This window comes from Thermobia domestica, chromosome 14, assembly GCF_964235325.1.
Source record: "Thermobia domestica chromosome 14, izTheDome1.hap1.1, whole genome shotgun sequence".
Classification (NCBI taxonomy): Eukaryota; Metazoa; Arthropoda; class Insecta; order Zygentoma; family Lepismatidae; genus Thermobia; species Thermobia domestica.
The window spans coordinates 31,365,607-31,380,759 of record NC_137467.1 but is presented as its reverse complement, the minus strand read 5'-3'; the positions used below and the strand labels follow the sequence as shown (position 1 = coordinate 31,380,759).

Below are 15,153 nucleotides of genomic sequence, written 5' to 3'. Positions count from 1 at the left end.
TGTGCTAGCGTTGGCATGTGAGTTTGTGCTGAATAATAGCATTGATTCTGTATGGTTCCTTGTTTCTTTCCACGTGTCTTCATTCCATCAATTCTCTCTCATCATTCACATGCAGTTACTGTTCGGTGCTTTTAACGTACAATCGTGGAATGAGAAGATATGTTATTCCTAAAAGTGACTTTCAATATATATATCCTTATCTAAATTTGCATGTGAAGTCCTCTGTTACTTGAGGAAGATATCTAAATTGTCCAATTATCCAAATTATCCAATAAAACAACCAATTGTCTATGTACGAAATGGGTAAGTTCGAATAATAATTTTCGAAACCTAGTATTGAAATTATTATATTTCTTTCACACGCTATGTTTTTCATTTAAGAAGTTTGATCCTGATCCAATATGGCGGCTTTTAAGATGGCTCCAGAGGTGGTTGTGTGTCTTTCCATGTTCTCTTCCTCTTTATATCTCACCCACATGTTTTGATTTCATATTTTTTTCACAAGTCCAATTTTATTTGGCTATTTCCACAACTATGGATTACCGTGTACGGTAGTATGTGAATAATTTTTTCACCATATCTCTGCGTAAGTCTCAAACACAATGCTACCAAACTTAACTATCATTGCGTTGCTCTCTCTCTCTCTCTCTCTCTCTCTCTCTCTCTCTCTCTCTCTCTCTCTCTCTCGTAATAAGTTTGATTTTATTTCCAGTTCATTCATATTGTAAGTGCCACCGAACTCTATTTTCAACAATATTGCTCATTTGTAAATAGAGGAGAAATGTTACATTCATACAACGAATAGACACCAAACTGTAGAGGAATATTAAATTCTACAACCTCAGGTCCAAGCTTTACCCTGAAAGAATAAAGTATCATATTGTGATCAACTTACGTAGATGTAAGAATCAACTTACGTAGCTTGTAAAACAGATATGGATATTTAAGTTTTTGTAAATATTTTTGTTGAAAACTTTCAAATGTTAATGATGTTTTTTTATTGTTGTAGAATATATATAAAGAAAGTGAAGAAGTTCCCAAGGTACAAAGTTGATATGTCTTCCGGTAAGATGTTGAAGGATGTAATGGCTCAAGCATTTACCTCAGTGAAGACCAGCGGGTACAAAGGAGGAGAAGAAAGGTTGGTATCTTTTCCGTTTTTCAGAACTGATATTAGTCAAAACAGATCAGAACCAGGGCGGCAAGTTTCGAGGGGCGACATAATCTGTCCAAATTACATTATTTAAGATAAATATTTCTTGTTAGAAACAGACTTCGTGATCATGGTAGTTTAATTATTCTAAGCTGATCAATTTAAATAGTACATTCATAAATCATGTTTAGGTCGCATCAGTTTGTCACATGGACAGTGCTAAAGCAAATGGTCAAACAAATCCCAGCATGAATTGCTTGATTATTTTCCATGGGATTAGTCCAAGTATTCAGATCTATAGGAATATGCCATGAATAATTCATAGACTGAAAGGAAACATTGAACGCACCATTGTGAATTTACCGCGTAATGTATGTGCAAAAATTGGATCTTCAGAATCTATTCCACTTACCGAAGCGAAGGAAGACATTTGAACGACATTATCTTGAAAACATAATACCATTGATTACTTTTCACAGTAAAACTAATATTAATTCATTATAACTTGTAGTTTTCACACTAACTGATTTTTCAAGTTATTCCACAGCAGGTGTTTTAATTATGTATTGCACTTTATGCCACTTCAATATTGAAATGACTAGGTAATCGGGAATGGAAAAATAGAGAATCAGAACATAGGAAAGTGGCCGTGTCCTTGCTGGTTAAGTGAGTACGGTGGCGTGAAAACTCGGGAGCGTTTAGTTGTGGCCGTGCTATATCGGCAGTATAGCGCTTGGGTTTCTACCCGGTGGAGATATTCAGTATCAGGAGAGATTGGTGATTTATTGATTTGTGAGTACTATATCGTGTATTTCATGGATGGATCAAGCATGACATACTTTCGAGATAATTTATTTCTGGTAGATTTCAAGGGAAAGTAATACATATTGAACTTGAAATGATTATATTTTGCATTCAGCTAGAAATGTTTTAATGAAAGAGAGAATTGATTGTTTTTTTTTTTTTTTTTTTTTTTTTTAATTTCTGGAATAACGAACCTTCAAGAATAACTGTATGACAAATGAGGAAACGTATTGCATAAAAGTAAATGACTTGTGTATCGGCCTGTGCTTCCTTCATCTAGTAGCCATTGTTTGAAACTAGCAATGTTATTTTTGAAACTTCGTAATGTCGTTGTTACCAGGAGAAGCAAAATTCCTTCACTCATAATTTATTATTGTTTATTTATTTTTAATTAATGTTTTATCGCCGTAGGTGGTATGTACAACTTCCAACAAATGCAGTTCATGAGTATCACGATATTAGTAATGATAGTGAGAACACAACTACTACTCCATGCAAATCTCAAATGCATCCTTCACTATCCGAAGCCATTCGTCTGTTCGTTGAGAAAGGAGAAACGCGGGTAACTGTTATTAGGAAACATCTGCGGTAAGTATGTCTTATGTAGTGGTTTGTAATAATAATAATAATAGTAGTAGTGCATTTAAGCTAATTAAATAACTACAAGATGTCACAAAAAGTACGGGCTTAAGATTCTTGTTCTTTTCGCATTAGTACCTGATGTGGTCATCGCCTACGAAATAGTCTCGTACATTCGTCGCTGTCACTGTTGGTACTGATTTCTTTGGGTTCACTTCGATCTGTGGTTTTCGATTTAGCTTCTTCAACTGAGTTAGAACATGTTCTCTTGAAGTCAGACTTCAGTCTTGGAAAAAGAAAAAAGGAACATAGTGCCAGATCCCGTGAGTAGGGGAAAGTTTAGTGATAGTAACATTTTTACGCGCCAAAAATTGTCTGATGGTTAAAGCTTTATGAGCCGGTGCATTGTACTTGTGGAGAATCCATTTATATTTTCACAATTGAGATCTCTTCTTACTTTCCCGCGAAGTCTGGTCAAAACTCCAATGTAGTATTGCTGATTGACTGGTCCCTAGTATGAACGTACTCAAACATTATTCCATGAATGTCAAAAACACAAGCGTCCATTATGTTAAATTTTAAGCGTGACTTCTTTAACACTTCTTCCCCTTCTGCTTCGAACACAAGACTAAACTGAAAAACTAAAAAACTTGTACTCTGGTGGACATACATGAATTAATGTATAAATCGGTCAGCATTCGGAATATTTCAGTTGGCAACTATAAAAGGGTAAATGTGAATAAGAAATATATAGAGAAAAAATATTTACCCTAATAAGTCTTGCTATTTACTTCGCTGAAAAGTTTGCGACCGATAATAGCATCCAAGAAATGTTCACATTTTGTTCGTGGAACGCAGCCCCAAGTTTTGCGTAAATTAGATATTTTTATGCACTTACAGCAACTTTGACGTCCGATTAGGAACCCTGGTATCCAAGAATTACACAGTTCGCGTTGCGGTGAAAGATTACTTTCATTAGTTACTATTAATGAGAGTTCGTATTTTTCGCCAATCTCAAGACTGTATTTATTCTGTGGTCTAGAAGTGATGACGTTGTTTTGGTCACTTGACTCATTTCAACCAATCAGGAGACATTTTCGCCTTGTGAAAAGGTTAAAGCGTTACTTTTTTTGTCTGCAGTTGGCAGGAATACACGAAATTGTCAACATCGCGTATAACTTTATCCTTTAATAGTATTATCTTGTTACTGAATTTAAAATGGCTTGAAACTGAACACAGTTCGTACTTTGGAAAGCCGGTCTCATTTTTGTTAACACTATCATTATTGGAATATTTGTTTCATCAATTTTTTGTCCATTGATTGTACGTACATTAGACTTTTAGTTAAATACAGAACTTACGCGTCATTAGGACATTGTTTGAGAATTCGTCGTAACCATCGAATATACTAATTTTACGAGCAGTGGTGTATGTGTATATAGCGCTAGATAAATATTTTTTTTAAAAGTTGAATAAACACAGACATTCAATGGAAAAAAGAAGTGTAGAAACATTAATAACAGGCCACTTTTTTTTCAGTACGTCAAAACTATATATATAAAATATACTTTTTTTAATTTTCAGTTTAAATTGTTGGTATAATGAATTCTTCTATAAATTTGGAGTTGAAACATTGTGTAACTAATAATAATGAGGAAGCTATTAATACAAGATGCATTTTAGAGTAAACGGTGCGAATATTTCCACCAATTCGGAATATTAGAAACCATTTATTTTCAACAACAAAGAAAAAAGGAATAATACATGAGCTACGTAGGTTCTTGCTCTAAAATTACCACTAGCTGGGTGTTTAATATTAGAAACTAGCTACAGTTTATTAATGCTTTTCTTACAATAGGAAAACAGATATTGCAACCTTATGAAAATAGAAACAGATTTTCAAGTTTTCAACCCAATACAAGAAGAGAGCACAATTGCAAACAGGAAAAAGAAGTCTGCAGCAAATAATAATACATATTTAAGGAATCAGGGGCGGATCCAGGGGGGCGATCCCCCTTCCCCCAGAAGAGGAAACTTTCTTATTTTATATATAAATAAAACCCGTCCCAGAGTTTGGAGCTCTTAAAAGTAGCTCTAAGTACAGTATTACAACCCATCGCCCTCCCAGAAGTCCGTCCTGGATCCGCTCCCGTAACAAACCTGTCCAGACCTTTGTAGGTTCTCCTAACGTAGATGTATTTTGGAGAAAAAAAAAAAAATCATGATCATCCAACAGTTCACAGCCGTCTTCACACTCCTGGCAGCCAGCTATTGACTGATAGACACTTACCTGTCTCATAGTTTTTATGAAACCACATTTTATATTCCACACGTTGAATTTCGGGTCTTCTGTCTTTTTGTTGGTAACAAAAATTCTCTTTCTTATTGTACTTCTTTGTAATAGGCTGGTTTTGATACACATAACGTCAGTTGACGGAACATCTCTTTCGAGTTGTCGGAATGATCCAGCTGTATTTATTTCCATCTTCCTGTTTTCTTTGAAGTTTGTAATTTACCTTTAGAAGGTCCTTCAGCTTCTACCAGGATTTCCAGTTTCACAATACAGTGAAACCTGTCTATGTTGGCCACCATCGGTTCCAACGATGAGTGGCCAACTTAGACAGGTGGCCAACTTGCAGAAAATAAGTGTGATTTGTGTATTTTTAGAATAGGATTTCTAGTATTATTTGATTGTAAAATTTTAATAAGCAGTGGCACGACAGCTACTTATAAATAATGTATATAGAGTAATCATAAAAATACACAGTACTAGAAAATATTACTATAGTATGTTTAATATATGTGCATACCTTTCTCTTCCCGGAAGAAGGTATGCACATTGGTACATTGGATTATTCGGATTGAAAACACAATAACACAAGCAACCATAAAACAGAAGCGTATGTACGCAGTTTATTGAAATTGTTATTGTAGCACACTGAGTTATTCAGATTGAAAACGAAAAGCTAAGTTATAAATTGAGAAATTCATATGCAATTTATATGACATCTTTTCAGTTGTTACTGAATGGTGGTTCATTCTAGACGTATTTGTTTTATTCTTTTTGTCAGATATGCACATTCTAATATTGAAGTTAACTACCTCTTGTTAATGAGCTAGAAGTGTTTCCCTCGGAGCAAAAGATGTTTTGAGAAAATCTTGAGGGAATTTATATCTCAAAAACTCCGCTGTCTTTTGACAAGCCGACAGGTGCCAATAGTTGACAATTGAGATGGTTAGTTTTAACCTTGAGAATTTTCGGGAATTACTAAAGCTCCCCACTGATGAGAGGAGATGATATAGCTAATGGTTTTACCAAAAGAGACAGGGTAAACAAATACCTATAACCATTTCCTGAATTCCTGTACGTGCTTTTTCTTATTCACATCTTCCTTCACCACCCCTTTCTGAGGGTAGTATTCTGGCCATTGACCTCCAAGAACAAATCGTGCGAATTTATGCTTCTTTGTGTCCAGTCACAAATACAGAACATCTGCCTCTCATATGGGAATACGAAAGAATTATGAAAAAAGTCAAAATGGTATTTTGCGTGGCCAAGATACGCAGGTAAATTTATCATTATCATCATAGGATAAATATTGCTTCAGTGTGGCCAACTTCTAAGATAGACAGGTGGCCAACTTATAGAGTAGTAAGCAACGAATGTCTTATGGGAAAATGCAGGTTCAAGACGAACTAGGCCAAGATAAGCAGGTGGCCAACTTAGAGAGGTGGCCAAGTTGACAGGTTTTACTGTAACTACTTTTCTGTTAAATGATTTTCTGCAAATCTTTGGTCTCAGTGAGGTAATTAATCATAAACTTTGTTTTAATTAGCTTAAAAAAAATAAGGCCTTCAGCTATTTATTCTAATACTCTTATCCATGAAGATTTTCGTTGAAACCAATAGGAACTTGCTTATGTATAATTTTGAGAATATGTCATTTAAAAGAAAAGTAAGTGGCCAGAATTTTTAAACAAAGCTGTACACTTGTGCAAAGATGTCTTACGAAAACGCATTTGTTAGCTTAAAGATAACATTGAACCTATATTTAAATTATTAAAGAACTTGCCAATAAGCATTCTGTAATACCACAAAGAGCGACGAACTGTTTCAATGTACTGACGAAGACAATGGTGGTTCATCGAAACATTTTGTCGCTGTCTGTAGTATTATGGGAGTTATTGGTTGTTTCTTCAACAAACACTTTTGTTATTCAGTTACTTTGGAGAATAGTTTCCTATTGCTGTGTTGAATAAGTTCCTTAATAGTTTGAAAATAATATCTTCACATTAGTGGCGGAAATTTCGGTGTATGCATCAATAAATGGTTATTCTAATTTCTTATATATTTAAGGAACATTTATTTAAAGTGACATAAAAATTATTAACCTTCATGTTCCTAATAACACCCAAATGATGTACTGCTTCTAAATATTTTGAGCGTTTGGTTATTATTGGGAACATGAAGGGTAGTTATATTGATGTTTAATGTTCATTTTGCTTTTGTCACCTGCATAGCATGTGGAGTATTTGAAAGAAAATAAATAATTATTTTTATAAACGAACAAAATAATAACTTATTTAGCCTATAACTCCTCCAAGCAAAGATTCTTCCATAGGTTTTTTTTTTTTTTTTTTTTTTTTTTTTTTTTTTTTTTTTACGAGGGGGTTCGGAAAGTAACCTCCGATTGGTTGAAAAAAGAAACACCAAAGCAAATAACAAGAATTTATTATATGCATCTGAAATCGCTCTATTTTTCAACATAGTTTTCATAAGCATTCAAGCACTTATCATATCTCTACACTAGTTCAGAAATTCCATCAGCATAAAGATTTCCCACCTGTGCCTTGAGCCAGCCTGTGGCTGCATCTTTCAGCTCCTCCTCATCGCAAAGCGCTGAAATCCAAGCCACTTCTTCATATGCATGAAGAAATGATAATCACGATTTTCACAAACTTTTTCATCAATTTTCTGAACGAGTCGATCAATGACCACTGATGGTCTGCCACTCCTGTCTTCGTCATGAGCGTTCGTCCACTTTTAAACGAACGAACCCATTCACGAACAACTACTTCACTCATCACTTGGTCTATATACGGCACTAAGTTCCCGATGAATAGCTACTGCCGTAAGAAAACGTATAACAGCTTGCACCTCGCACGTGGCAGGATTTTCTATTGCAGCACACATTTTGAGATGATACAAAATGTGGAACTAGTGATCAGACAACCTTCACTCTACGACAGCTGGATGCAGACTGATCTATGTCGTCTGTGTTAAGATGGTGGCGCTGCCCCAACTACTTAACGCACAGTGATCAATCGGAGGTTACTTTCCGAACGCGTCTTGTATTATTAATTTATAAACAAAATTCTAGACTAATATAGTATATTTGTTTAGATTTCTAATTTAACTCCTTTTATTTTAATTCTCTTTAAAGGAAACTTGTGGACGACAAACTCATTGACTTGGGAGTTCGTAATCCTGAACGGCATGACTGTACTTATTATCCAACGATCAATGATATCCAGAATCATGTGAATCGAGCAATTAAGGAAATAGAAGAGAGAGCAGTTACTACGATTGTAAGTAGTATATATGTAGTTTTCAAATTATTTTATTATTAATGAAAGTATAGTGGCAAAATGATTTATAGGGTACGGCAGAAAGAACTCCCCTATTTGGGAAGCCAATAAATTCAAAATCAAGGAAAAGACTATTATTATTATTATCATTTCTATTTCTGAAAAGTACGTAATCTTTTTGAAGCAACTTATTTTGAGAAAAATATTACTCAAGTGTTGGTTTCCATGATTGATGCAAAACACGAAGCGGATACAAAATGCACACTGCTTTCCAAGGTTGGCAAAAACCATGGTTTTTATTGAAAAAACCAAAAAACCCGGTTTTTTTGGTTTAAATAATTTACTCGATGTATTTATATCAGAAATGGACAGAAATTAGTTTGTTTTGCCTTGGTGTTATTATGTAACAACAAAGCTATGCTGGAAGAGGTCACGAAAGCTTAAAGCAGAATCCAAACCGCTTCTCCGCTTACATCCAAGAGAAATTGTCCATTTCGACACGAAACCGGGACTAATTGGACACAGATGCGATTGCCGACTCACTGACGAAGGACTGTTAATAAAAATACGTTGTACTGATCTTTACATAGGCCTAGTTGCTAATATAATTTTCAAGATTCATTTCAAAAGGACAAAATGATAAACAGTTACAAAAGTAAAAGCATTATACAGAATTATATATAAATCGGGAATCTCCCGCTTTAGCCATTGGGAAAATCCTGTTATTACTTTAAATGTATTTGTATGTAAAATTTTAAGGTCAACGTATCATGATCACTACGCTAAAACTGAGGTATTAAATTACAAATTTGGTATGTAGGTATCATTCAATAAAATTAAAACAAAGTCAAATTCAAGCTGATTTTGGAAGCTACGTAAGCAGTTGATACATTTTCCCAATTTCTATTAATATATTTAAGCAACCTTGGCTTCTTTATAAAACAACAGGCATTCAGGCAAGCAGAAATAAACAATTTGGTTTCGTTTCGTATGTTTAGGCTTAACATCCTTATGAAATACCAAGGTTATCACGGAGAAGACTTTCGCTTAAAGGGACACCTCGAATCGCTACTTAGTTTACACTTGAAAGATGGGTTGTGGTTCGACCGAGAATTGAACAAGGGACCCCTTGATTATAAGGTGAAAGGTAGATAAACGTAATACAGATTGTGTGATATGTGCAGACGTTACCATGAAGTTCACACGATTTAAAGCATTTTTGGTTCTTTTTTTTTTCTTTTTCTTTCTTTTTTTTTTTTGGTTTAAACCAGTTGTTTTTTTTAAAATAAAAACCAAATGGTTTAAACCAGCCAACCCTGCTGCTTTCCTACGGCGACTTTTTTTTTTTTTTTTTTTTTTTAATAACAAAGGCATTGTGTGGGGTTTCTTGATGACGCCGTAATGTATACTAAAAACAACATGTATACCACTATTCGATGAGACCTTCCCCACCTATTCTCGTCTCAGATAGAGTTTTTTTTTGCCGCCCAGTGTACAATTTGTCGATATATTCACCCACTTAGAAATATTAATCATCTCCCTTCTGAATAAACCGTACTTGCACTTAACAAGCTTTCGACTGTACCAGGAACCTTATTCTGTAGGATAAAAATAGGACATTTAAAAGAAACACAACAAAATCTTCTAAATTCACTAATTTTAATTGGAGCTAAAAGTTAAACTCAAAGGCCCTTTTTTTGTCTTTTGTTCTTTTAAAATAACTTAGCATAAATGAGGGTTGATTAAATAATGCGTAAGAGAATACATTGAGTTTTGATTCATACTCGGTACTCACAATATTCATATTCACCTGCGTTATAAAGTTAGGAATTAGTACCTGAAAATGATCCCCATACCCCAACTTACAATTCAATTCGGTATGTCGGTACCGGGAAATTGTGAAATATAGATATTTAGATACAATGCGTACTAGTTTCTTTGTAAGTCTTTGAACCACTTGCGAGAACTTTCATAATTTTCAAACCAAGGAGTTTTCAACACGATTTTTTTTTTGCATTTTCGGTGGTTTATAACTCTGAAAAGAAGTGTTTTCCGACGCCGTGTTTATTAGAACTATTTTCTTCCATTTGATATAAAGAATTACCTGCTAAATTTGATACGGAGTTCAATAACTGCATACAGTGTTATGAGAAAAAAAAAAAAAAAACGTGGTGAGCTTTCCCTTAGCTTCGTGGCTGAGCACTCACTCTTTCTCGCGTTCCCTTTAGTAAGAAATCCTGTTCTTCGTAAAACTTTCCATCTCACATAAGACCTAAAACAAAATCAATTATTTATTCAGTATTCCTTCGTGTTGTCTGTGACAGTAGTATCAAGGAAGTAAAGATAAGTAAAGAGTGCCCACAGGGAAACTGAAAAACACAAAATTAATAAAATCACATCTAGAAAGAAAAATAGTGACATAGAATCGTACCATTATGAGCGTTATTTTCTTTTTGTATATAAAATTTATTTCCTTCCATGGGCTTAATTTCTTGTTCAGTTTCCCTGTGGGGAGTTTTCAACTTCTTCCTTTAGTTCTTAAGCACTACTACTGTAAAACTGCCAAAAAAGAGATTCTAATGATAAAACAAAGTCAATCAGAAATCAGCATGGATTAACGTACGTGCAGAACACAACGATTCTCCCTGTTTCATAATTTGAATTATAGTCACCACTTCATTAGGGTTGTATATAGCCATTTAATCGATGTATTTTTCTGTTTTGTAATACAGTATAAAGTGCAGGTGGAGGTATATTGTAGTGTACAGTCCGTAGCAAAAATACCTGCAACATGAGCATGTAAGTTTATTGTGAAACGACGAAGTCTTTTGCTCCTAAATAAGTGTACAGGGGAGGACGCCGAAGTTTCTCCGGCATGATTCGTGCCACTTAGACGTTATGTTGATTCCCTGCGCTGTTAGACGTATGTTTCACAATAAACTTACATGCTCATGTTGCAGGTTTTTTGCTGCGGACTGTACACAAAGAGGTACACTGTTCAAAAATACCGAGAACCTTTTAATTTAAATTTGAACTGTCAAGTTCCAGCTCCTGAGGGTAAAAATATAATTTAAAAGCTCAGGAAGTTTTATCTTTAGAGAAATAAATGACCTTATTGATTTTTCTAAGATTATATTACTATTAAATACGAAATTATGGACAACTGTAGGAGAGGGGTGCATAGAGGAAAGAGTATACTGAGCAGAGAAGTCTAGGAACATAATAGGATTGTGAAGAGGAAAAGGGGGCATAATGTTGGTAATAACAGAAGAGCTATAGAATGTCCATTTCCGACACAAATAGGGGTAGGTATATAGATCAAAATGGCCATATTTTTACATCTTGGCTACACAGTGACTTAAGATTTTCGTTCGAGGAAAAATTAAAAATGTTGATTTCAAATAATTGTGGTGATTTTATTTTTTATTTTATTTTTTTTATTTTTTTTTAATTAATTTTAGGTGGACATGGATACCGTGGATCAACAAAGTACATATGAGCTTCAAACGTCTTCCCTTCCTTGTGTCAGTAGCATAGAATCCGAACAACAGCAACAACAACAACAACGAGGGACCAGAATCGAAGGTGTAACGTTAGAAATAAACAATAAGACTGGTGCGTTTATTCTAATTCCACTCTTGCGATTTACTTATTACAATTAAACTGGAAATTCTGATTATCATTAATTGATTATCAAAGTTTTACATTTATTAGTTGTTATTATTATTAAGTATTCTGCCTATTGACAGGTCCTGGGACTAGTGAGGTTTTATTCTTAATTTTCAGTTTGAGCCTGGAAATGTTTCTTCCACGTTTCTCGATCCTCAGCTTCCTCTTTTAACTCCCAATATTTTCTTCTAATTTTCAAGACATCGATCAGCTGTGTTCTTCTTCTCCCTCCTCCTTTCTTTCCTTCTGTGGTGGTATGAAGAAGACAATTTCTTCGCAACATGTGTCCAATCCAATTGGCCTTTCTACGAAGGGTGGTGGCTAGAAGCGTCCTCTTCTCTCCTGTTCGTGTTGCTCTTTTTTCATCTTCTCCATCTTCCTCCAACACATTTCGAAGTTCTGTCTAACTTCCATAATGTCCAAGTTTCTGAACCATAAAGTCCAATATTCCATATATAGCACTTGACCAACTTCTTCTTAGTTTAATATTAAGACTACTAGTTAAGAGTCACCGTTTCTTGTTGAGTGGTTCTTTGGCTGTGGCAGTTTTCAACCAGATCTCTGGTGTAATACATGTCTTTCGTCAAAATACTTCCCAGATACAGTATTTGAAATGGTCGACTTCTTCAAGTATTCTTTGTTCTACTCTGACCCGTAAGAGCGAATTTCCACGTAATCTTCTCATGGCTCGATTTTTCGACGTTGATTTCCATTCCATATAGTTTCCCAGTGTCAACTATTTTGTCAATCATCTCCTGTAGTCTTCCTTCGGTTCTATAATAACCGTATCATCTGCAAACCTGATCTTGTTAATGATCTGCCCTCCAATCTTGAAATCTCTAATTCCCATTAATGCTTCCTTCATTAACCATTCACTATAAATATTGAATAATTAGGGCGACGTACTACATCCTTGGCTGACTCCTCTTCCGCTCTCCACACTATTGGTTTCACCTTCATTCAAGCACATCTTGACTCGTTGTCCCATGTACAGATTGCGAATGAGCCGTCGGTCTCTCCAGTTAACCCCTATTTCTTTAAGTATTTGCAAAAGTTTCGTTCAATTGATCCTGTCGAAAGCTTTTCGCCAGTCGATGAAGCACAAACACAACTCTTTCTTTATGTCCAGAACTCGTTCTGAGATAAATCTCATCAACCCAGTGACATCTCTGGTGTCTTTTGGTATCGTGTAAAAATATGTAGTCTTTTAAACTAATAGACAGAAACGCTGGAATTTTGTCGTATGCAAATATCAGCAGGAGGGGGGGGGGATTTTTAGGTTTAAAGAGGACAAAAGAATAACTAAAGTACTTTGTATTTTTACATCTTAAAAACGAAAACAAAATGCATTACAGCTTCCTTTAATGTTTAGGTAAAACTTTTGCTTTTTAATTGACTAAATTGTAATATGTTAGAGAACGCAGAAAACATAAGTTTTAAATCTATAATCTCATCAGTGTTTAAGTAGCTGAAATTATTGGTTACACAATATTTGTGTTATTTATGTACATAGCTCATATCAGGTTGTCTAAAAAGTATTGAGCCTTTTGCGCACGAGATGGCTTAGTCCCAAATCTCATATATGAGTTGCAGCGGATTAGGCCTAATGTCATGTGAGAGCTGAAACTAGTAGATGTGCATAAAGTACTGACATCCTTATAGTAAGACGTAAAGTATTGCGCCGTAAGTGAATTTTCCGCAAAATGGCACTACATTTTCCAATTTTATTGCGATAACGGCACCAATGTTGCCCAAGCCCGTGAGGAAATTTATGCTGTCTATGGGCAAGGCATGTTATCAAAAGCAAAAGCCAAAACATGGTTCGGTCGCTTTCATTCTGGAAATTTCGATGTCAGCGATCCTTCTCAGAAGTTGACTACCAACCGCAGAAAAAATGGATAATATTTTAGCAAGAGTCGAACAAGATTAGCACGTAAGCAGTCCTTTGTCAATGACCTAAACACCCCTCACCAGTGTGAAACCCTTTGGAGAAAGCTAGCTACAGAGAAAAATTTAACATTTGGGTGCCACATGATCTGATTCTAAGACATTTGCGTGATCGAATTTCCATCCGCGAATCTCTACTGTAACGTAACGAACTACTCGAGCCATTTCTGAAGCAGTTGATCACGAGTGATAAAAAGTAGATGACCTACGACAACTGTGTGCGATAAAGATCGTGATCGAAAGGAGAAGCAGCTCCAGGATTTGTGGCAAAACCCATACTGACACCCAGAAAGGTTATTGTGTGCGTTTGGGAAGATTGGAAGAGCATCATGAATCATGAGCTGCTGCTGCCGGATGGAATGATAAACCCGGCCTGTACTGTGAACAGTTAGTACGAGTGAACAAAGCAATTCAAAAGAAACAGCCAAAACTGATCAACAGAAACAGCGTCATATACCACGCTGACAACGCCTAGATGCGTATATGTTTAACGGCCCGTCAGAAATTGGGATAACTTGGCTGGAAGCCTTTAATGCATCCACCATATAGCTCGGAACAGATTACTTTTGTATCAGTCGCTGCAAAAACTCCCTGAATAGTGTTAGTTTAGTTTCAGAGGTGTGAAAACCACTTTTTTCTATATATATTATTTTATTTTATTTTATTTTATTTATTTATTTATTTTTTTTTTAATACCAGAAACCACAGTTCTATAGTGACCAGATTATGGTATTGCGGGAAAAGTGGCAGAAGGTGATAAAACAAAATGGCGCATATGTGGTTTCAGTATAATGTTATTTTTCAAATCACAATAAATTTCTTTTTTAATTTTTACCTCCAAAGGTCCAAAGTACTTTTTAGGCAACCTGATGGTTCCAGCAACTGACAATCTATCGCCTTTTTCAAATCATTTGGAAAGAATAGATGTGGAATTTAAGCTTGTTACTAAAGATAAATATAAATATGGGATAATGCTCTCACTTAATTTCGACATTTTTATTTCAAAGCTGGTTGACTCCTTGGTTTTACAATCATTATGTTCATTATACGTTGAAGAAGGCGACAGAATGGAAGTCGCAGAAATGATTGGAACATATATATTAGTTTATATATCTCTAAATCGGAGTATGAAATTTCAGGTCTGAATCCAGCCTGATCAGTGTGTTTGATCGCCATTTTTTTCGAAGGCAAAGTAAAGACTAAATGTATATTATCAAATTAAAACATTTGGTCGCCAATGGCGATCTGGTAGCCGGAAACTTTGTGCTCTGTTCTAAGTGTTATTAATGAACATACTTTTAATTATTTTATAAGTGCAAGGCGCATGTCAAAAAAGAAAAAAAAGAAAAAGAAAGGATGACTTAGTTATTGCAAAGAAGAAAACAGGAGAAAAAAAATTACTGTTGGTTTTGT

General features: G+C 35.1%; 1 protein-coding gene across 1 annotated transcript in view; it reads left to right on the top strand.

Annotated features, from left to right (window-relative positions):
* The window catches only part of LOC145669609 (calcium-responsive transcription factor-like), a 126,243-nt gene that overhangs the window by 100,354 nt on the left and 10,736 nt on the right, over nucleotides 1-15,153 (top strand). Inside the window, exons 7-10 of the mRNA XM_081737835.1 lie at nucleotides 1,010-1,141; nucleotides 2,369-2,545; nucleotides 7,980-8,124; nucleotides 11,586-11,739. Of these exons, the coding sequence (XP_081593961.1) occupies nucleotides 1,010-1,141; nucleotides 2,369-2,545; nucleotides 7,980-8,124; nucleotides 11,586-11,739 (608 nt within the window). The remainder of the gene's footprint in view (nucleotides 1-1,009; nucleotides 1,142-2,368; nucleotides 2,546-7,979; nucleotides 8,125-11,585; nucleotides 11,740-15,153) is intronic.